This window comes from Seriola lalandi, unplaced genomic scaffold (genome assembly GCF_002814215.2).
Source record: "Seriola lalandi dorsalis isolate HSWRI2012SDOR001 ecotype SW California unplaced genomic scaffold, Sedor1 jcf7180002055006, whole genome shotgun sequence".
Classification (NCBI taxonomy): Eukaryota; Metazoa; Chordata; class Actinopteri; order Carangiformes; family Carangidae; genus Seriola; species Seriola lalandi.
The window spans coordinates 1,860,539-1,868,704 of record NW_019525549.1 but is presented as its reverse complement, the minus strand read 5'-3'; the positions used below and the strand labels follow the sequence as shown (position 1 = coordinate 1,868,704).

At 40.6% G+C, this 8,166-nt stretch overlaps 1 protein-coding gene across 2 annotated transcripts in view; it reads left to right on the top strand.

The window, feature by feature from the left end:
* The first annotated feature begins 45 nt into the window (after positions 1–45).
* Positions 46–8,166, top strand: part of galnt7 (UDP-N-acetyl-alpha-D-galactosamine: polypeptide N-acetylgalactosaminyltransferase 7) — a 40,769-nt gene continuing 32,648 nt past the window's right edge. The window contains exons 1-2 of one of the 2 annotated variants that reach the window (XM_023397229.2): positions 46–426; positions 5,662–5,773. In XM_023397229.2, the coding sequence (XP_023252997.1) occupies positions 304–426; positions 5,662–5,773 (235 nt within the window). In that variant the 5' untranslated portion in view covers positions 46–303. The remainder of the gene's footprint in view (positions 427–5,661; positions 5,774–8,166) is intronic. The other variant, XM_023397228.2, reaches the window with a different exon arrangement.

Below are 8,166 nucleotides of genomic sequence, written 5' to 3'. Positions count from 1 at the left end.
GGGGGGGCGGGGGGGACCGTGTCAGCAGTAACGTTAGCAGGGCAGGACCACAACTGTCAAGAGGGGGACGGACGTAGGAGTCCTACGATAGCAGCCTGGTGGGACAAGATATCATTGTTTTAGCACCTCTACCTGTCGTCGAGTTAGGGCCAACCTCATTGTTCAAACTTAAAACATCCGCAGCTACCGAGTCGATAGCCGCCTGCCTGGCTATCCTGCCAGCCGGTCAGCCCTTGCTAGGAGCAATAGCAGCTAACTTAGCTTAGCTGACGGCAGCCAGGCTACCCGGGAAGAGCTCGCAACATGAGGCTGAAAGTCGGATTCATTTTACGGAGCTTGCTTGTAATTGGGACGTTTCTTGGTTTGGTGGTGCTCTGGTCCTCTCTGTCACCGAAACCCAGCGACGAAAACCCCTTCGGAAAACGGGTGAGTGAACTGCAAACCGGTAAATCCGAAGTGTCGAAAGCGCATGTAGCGTGAACGGCTATCGGCGCTGCTAGCATAACTCCCAATACAACACATCTAAAGCACCTGGTACATTAGCTATGCAAACCCAGTGTGTGGGTGATGAATGGTAATGTCAGAGGGGTCGGAGGAGCAGATCGGTGCCATCGCTCCGATAGCGACCAGGTTTTCACTCAGCTAGCTCTCCTACACTGGTTGTCATGGAGATTGTTTCCTAGCCGCATTCATCCCTGTGAAGTGAATAGATGCCTTTCGATGAAAAACTACATCCTCCTTCGATTAGTACCAGCGCCTTTATTCACATGGTGCCGTGGAGGTTACAGTCCTAACCCACAAAGGTTCACACCAGGATGCAGATCCGCATATGTCGTCATGTCGGTATCATGGGTCCCTCAGGCGGAACTGAGTTGTTAGTTACCAGCTGAGCTCAGTTCAGTTATGTCTCCCGTGTAAAAGTATGTCGACTTGAATCTGTTGTTTGCTCTCATCTCATCTGAGAAACAGGAACCAGCAAATGTTGCCATTTTTACAAAAAAATGCCCGATGATTATTGGATTGTCATTATTAACTGACAACTGTAAAGTAGTGCCACCCCTTTCTACAGAAACTGTCACAACTGAGAACATTTGCTGCAAAGCAAAAATAGCGACCTGTTGGATAATGATGGGAGTATGAGGATGTACTTGATGTAGGATATCCACAGTGTATATTTTCCATTACCAACATAGGTAGGCGTGGTTAATACTGTAGAAACCACTACAGTATATCCACAGGTGTGATGCCACCTGTGGGGTGGAGGTGACAGTGGTGCAGTATGGTTTTTTTTCACATGGTGGCGTTTCTGGAAGGAAAAAATGATGACTTATTGAATGTCAATATTTTACAACAAAACATTATTATTGTAACAGCCTAAAAAAAACAAACCATCAAGACAAAAAAATAATTCGCAAGATTAAAATGGATTTTTATATTTACCCAATTTATCTAATGATATGGACATCAGATAGTATATGATATTGATAGATATGTTGTATAGGAATAATTGTCCAAGGTATTGAAAGTTCACAAGAAGATATTTTACTTTCTTTTTTAAGCACATACACAACCAGTCAGAAGTTTTTCAATACCTGCATTTTACTAGTTTTTATTGAAATTTCAGGAACTGAAGTTCAGTGAAAAAACAGTGAAACACTGAGACACTGAATTGTGTAACTTTCTTTCTGATTCAGATTACTCATTGGTCCTCTGATAACTGATGTCACACGTAGTAATAGTCAGGGAAATGTGTTATCTATTACAAGCTACCTTTTCTAACTGGCCTTCAATAAACAGCAGAGTTATGAGTGTAGTTAAGGAAGAGCCTGGTTAATATTTGACTACCACAGCCTCCTAGATATTAATCCCTCTCAGTGTGACTTTAACACTCTATGGATAGTTTCGGACACTGTTGTTGTGGATAGTAACATATACAGATAAAGTACCTTTTAAAGGTTTGTTCATCAGCTTCATTTTCACCTAGATCTGCAAATGCAGTTCCAGATCTCCACACTTGACCCTTATAAGATTTCATGAAGGGATTTTCAGTGTAGATGAACCAGTGAGGGCTATAAATGAGGCTTTGATCATAAGATTATTACACTAACTGTCTATGGCTGATCGATCAAGGTATCAGTAATTGTTTTGTGTAAAAAACACAAGCTTGTGCTCAGAAGGAATATATATTGTGTCACCAGGTGGATGTGCAGCCATGTGAAAAATAAATGTTGTCATCATGATTTTTATCAAAACTGATCCATTACTGATGATTAAAATTACTAAATATTGTGTGTAGACAGTGGTTTAGTCATGTAAGTTGCTCAGTTAGGGCTGCATGCTGTGTGAAATGTTTTCCGTGTGGAAATCAAGTCACTACCAAGTTTAAAACTTACTGTAGCTGCTGTATGAGCTGCCCACAGTCACACAAACTGTGACGTGAAGAGTTATTATTTTTCTTTAGTTCACTAGCTTTGGACATTTTATTTAAATATTCTGCTTGCAAATTGGTTCAATTGCATTTATTTCCAAAGATATTCAGAATAACAGGGTTTTTCCTGGTCGAAAATTTGGCGGGGATGGTACTAAGCCGTACAACGGCGGCAATAAGATAAAAAAAAAACCAAAAACGTTGGCTTTAATATACTCTTTAATACACTCCTAATGACTTGGTACTTTTGCTTTGACTTCTCTCTTGCACTCTGATCCTCTCCTCCACTGGCAACTTATACTTGTGGCTGAGAACTAGGCCTACTTTCAGTCCTGACAAATTAACTGTATCTCGTCAGTAACATGAATTAACTTTTTTTTTCCCATATTAGAAGAACTAAAGATGTCTGCCCTCTGCACTGTTTAACCTGTCCTCGCGATTCTAACTTCTAACTCTTTTTAAAATAATCTATGAATGTATCGTTAATTTAGAGAAATTTTTCAAGAAGCTGGTTGTGCTTGGATGTAAAAGAGATGATATTCATCTGTAGGGTTTGGATCAAAAATGGCGCCCGTTCATTTCTATAGCAGTTGATCGCCTGGCGCTTACCCCAAGAAAGTTTCTGGCTTCCGGGTTACTTCCGCGTCATGCGGCCTGTGGCTACCCGATCTGCGGACCTACCCGATTTGCTTCGCACATGTGCAATACGGTCGGCCATCTTGGACAGAAAAGTACGGCAGCTCCGTTTGTACAAATATATCTTGGTTACCATGGTTACTACCCGACAGCATCTTTTAAAACACACACAAGTTTACACAGGGGATTTCTACCTGATAGCGTCTTTTTCAACAAAAACACAACAACTTCACACACGAAAATGAAGGATTTCACATGTTACATGCATTTGAAATACTTCCTTTGTAACGGTGTATTCAAACCGAGTGTCACTTCAAGGGAGCGAAGATGCTCGAAGGAAGAGTCCATGTCCATGACACATTGACCACAGATGGAAGTAGCCTGAACTGAAATGTGTGTTGTGACATAGACCAAAAAACCTATCCATTCAGCGACCTATTGTCATCAGATTCCTTTTATTTCTGTGGTGATCACCATGTAATGTTAGTATCTTTTCACAATCAATGTCAATAAAATAAAAGCAGTTGTGCGACCTATCTGTGCTTTTATGTTAGATGATATTGGCCACAAAAAAAAAGAAAAGGAAAAAAAGTGGTAATATATAGATGATGCGAAAATCATCAGTAACAAGCATTAAATGTCTAAACGAATAACAATAAAGTTAAAACCTCCATTTTAATAACTTTATTGTGATTACACAATAATATGTATACATATACACACACACACACACACACACACACATATATATATATATATATATATTGGAGGTTATAACTTTATTGTGGTTTCCGTTTACGTAAAATTAGTGCCAGGCTGCATGGGGTGACTCTTTGTTATGAATTAGTTCATTACAATTCAATATTTCCACAACACTGCAGAATTTCAATGTTCACAAATATAGCTGTCACAGAACCCAGGTATTTTCATTAAGTACATTACTGTCCCAGACATTTGATTTGAATAAGATAAAATAAATCAAAAGGATTCTTAAAAAACAACAATAATGAATGCCATTGAACATTTAGCATACAGTATACTGAATACATAATGACGATGTAGGGAGTAAGAGAGACGATGATGGATGGTTCTTCCCCTCAGGGACCAGTGGGAGAAGGGGAGCAGGTTGCACCATCTCAGGCCACAACCACCAACGTGGACGTGAAGTCAGAGTTATAATTTTACCACACTGAGACAGTTTAAGCCATAAACTAAATGAATGTGGTTGTTGTGAGTGGAAGACAGGCTGGTGAACTTCAGTAAGGATGAGAGACTGCGGGCACACAGATCACAGAAAAGATCACCTGTCAGGTAAATGACTTACCAAATTAAAATTCACTGATGAAAAGGAAGCTATTAAAAATCACTTACAGTGTCATATCAGTGAATCCAGTCATTACGCAGCTAATATATCGGCTAATATATAGATTAACAATTACGTTAGAAAAACAGGCCGACAAGTTTTCTAACTAACTTTTCCGTATGGCGTTTGCATCAACCTAGCAAGCATCTTCGTTCCTGAGGCACAGCTCGACCGCGCGGAGAGTGTAGTACACACGGTGACGTCATCCGGAAAAAAAAAATCTTTTTTGGGCCGCCGTATTCCATTTCTTATAAAACGTTGATGGTTTGAAGAGCCACAAAATGTGGGCGCCGCCTCCTTCCGCAGGCAGAAAATCCAGCGAGTTAGTATTCTTCTTTGGCAATTTCGGATGGCTCTGCCTGATTCACAGATTACGATACAGCGCCACTACATTGCCGTAGTGGCGTACAGTTGCAGTTACAAACTTCAGATCCATCGAGTACAGAGAAAACAAATACTAGAATTTTATTGGGAGGCGGAGGCGGCACGAAATTTGACGGAGGTGGCCACTTCCCAATTCTCTATGCAAGAAAAACCCTGTTCAGAATAATGCACTTGAAAATTCAGGGATGCTAATAAGTGACTCTGACTCTTTGCATGACGATGATGCCCCTTGTCATTTTACAGTTTCCAATAAAAGTAATAATTTTCATAACCGGGAAATTTGGCCACTTTACACCATTCTGTATCCAAGGAAACATAAGTGCTGCTCACTGGTTGAATGCAGAAGAAATTCTTAATGTAACATTGTTTTTATCTGATGTAACTGAATCAAGGGTTGACACGAACCAAATGAATTGAATGGGGAGATTAGCGCGGACATCCAACGCTAAAGCTGACAGACACACAGGCCTGACATATTTGCTAACTCGGTCAGCTTGCTGGGCAGATAGTGTGCGCTGGTTGTCCGACACGTTGAGAGCGGTTCAGACTCAACCATACAATAAATGTGTGAGCTTTAAAACCTAATAATGAGCCAAATGAACTTGAAAAGCTCCTCTGCAGGATTGGGCAAAAGTGCTCATAATGAAACAGAACAGAATGATTTAGCCTTCACTTATCCCACCGTTAGTGACAAGCTCTTATCAGCTTACTGTCACTTAGTGTGAAGTTGGTCCAGAGCCATATTTAATCATATTGTGTTACTTTTCATTGCTTTGTCGCACCATAGTCTTCCATTATGTTTTTCTCTGATGTTAATGATGTACCTGTGAGTAATACACACTTCCTGCAGGATGACAGTCTGCTGCCCAAAGGAGACCTCGCAGATCAGTTTAAGCCTGTGGTGCCCTGGCCTCATGTGGAGGGGGTGGAGGTTGACCTCAACTCCATCAGACTCAAACATGGTGAGCTCCATTTTTTTTTAAAACACTGGGTAAAAAGCTCAGCTCCTACTTTGTCTAGAACAAGACACGTGGACCCTGCTGAAACAGGTGACATGTCACTGAACAGGTTGTGATACACATATTTTAACTGTGATTTTTACCAGCAAGGTCGTCAGACTGCTTCACTGTAACAACAACCATTCATCAGGAAGTAAATCCAGGCAATTATTAGTGGCTCTGGAAACTGTTGCATTTACTAAACACAGTGGCTTTGTTTTGCAATAGTGATCGTAGCTGCAGTTCAAGGTTTAATACAAGTTTTAACCTGTGTTGTCTGGAGCTAAATCATGTGGCTTCTTAAACCCACTACAGTGTCTGCAAAGTTTCTCACTTTCTCAAAGTGCTAATAATATAACAATTCACAATATACATATCAAACAATCACACTAACTATATAAATGTACTAAACTAGAGTACACAACAAAGAGTTTAATGTCTGCGCCATATCGGGCCACACACGACAGAGAAAAACTGTATTATCCCCATTCGTTCCCAAATTCATGTAAATGCATCAACTACCCTTACAAAATTGATCTAGCATTTAATACAAATGTAGAGGGAATAAGTGTATGTAATTATACAAGTGTTTCAAACATCACCAACCTGTGAAAACAGGAGAAAGAATGAGACAGGCGGCAGTGCTTCTGGTCAGTGCAGCTTTGCTCAGCAGAAGGAGGAAATAAACAAGAGTCCATGCAAAGAGAGTCCTGGACCGAAGCAAAGCGCCATACTGCCTCTTGCAAAAATAATATTTTCAAAATAAAACAAACAAAATTACATAAATTAATCATAAACTTTGTGTGTATCACTAAAACAAAAGCCTTTTTCATTTTAGAACGGCGTTTTAAACTGAACACGATCTCCATCCAGATGAGTGTTTTAGGTCCATATCAGACATAATCTCTACTAACGCACCTGAAAGTGCACATCACATGACCATTCACATCCACTGGGGATGTGTGTGCCGGTGTGAACAGGAAGCAGATTGTCTACTCTGCAGTTGGTTGCTTTGTTGCAGAAAATGCAACAAACGAGTAACAGCGGTGGTGAAAAATAAGACCAGAGTTTTCATAGCAAGGTGGAACTCCTACTGAACGTAAAACATGGGTATGAGGCGAGCATGGCGGTGGAAAATATTGGGAGTCATCACAATGTTAATACAGCGATACATCAAGGTGGTACTGGTAGACCCAATCAGGAAGCGAATGTGGGTGTCTACATCATCGTTTCTGTCCGTCCAGACTACAACACAACAGAGTTTTCAAAATAAAACACAACCCCCACACAGTTTTCAAACTAAAACCAGCAGTGTTTACAGAACTCTCCTTTTTAGGGGCTCGAAAACTCCGGAGTCGTGAGGAAGTCAGGTGTAAACAATGTAAAAGTGATGTTATTTAATACTAAAGTACATTAGTGTGGATGTAGCCTCAGGATCAGGAATTGTTAATCATCATGGAGCTGAAAGGGTGACAGTCATCTCGATCGATTTAACAGTAGTTAAATCAGTACTACTTTTATCGATACCACTTATGGATCCGGTACTTTAGCAGTACTTTTATCTGTACTTTTTGGCATTTTGTAAGAGGAAAAAAAAGAAATTAAGAACAATATTAACATTGCTTATTTTCTCACATGCACTCGATAAACATTAACCCATTATCACCCCCCCTTTCCTCACATTCATCCTCTGTGACCTGAAACTGAATTTCTGAACGAAATTTCCGACTTGGAAAGTTTTGCCCCAGGTTTCGGTACCATCCCTAGTTCACAGTCAGACAGACTTATATAACTGGAGATGATTTGGTTTCAGATCAATGAGAAAAAGAAGCTCAGAGTCACAGCTGAAGGCTTAAAGGAATCAATGGGGTTGGTTCACATCTCTGTTCATGAGTCCACCACCCACACATCATGGAGCATGGAGTCCTGTTGCCCTGGACACCACAGAGGAAGGGGGGGGGGGGGTCAGTGGCAAAGTTTGCACCCAGGCTCATCTCTCTCCTGCACCTTCACAACAACTCCTCCCTGTCTAATGTTACTTGTCTAATAAGATTACATTAAAAGTGTGAGTAACGTAAAGCTAACAGCGTTATATAGTTTACACTCACATCACATCTGATTACAAGTGTGAACATTAAAATACTATTTTTTACCTAACTGTAGCGTGGTGCAGAATGAAGCTGCCCTCCACTACACATTTAATTTGAAGTCTTTTATTTACTCCTGTAAAGAGCAAACATATACTTTATTATCACCGTTCGCCACACACACACACACACACACACACAGTGATTTCGGACTCAAGTGTGTGCTCTCGTTCTCGGAACGTGTTCGATTTGAACACAGACAAATGATGA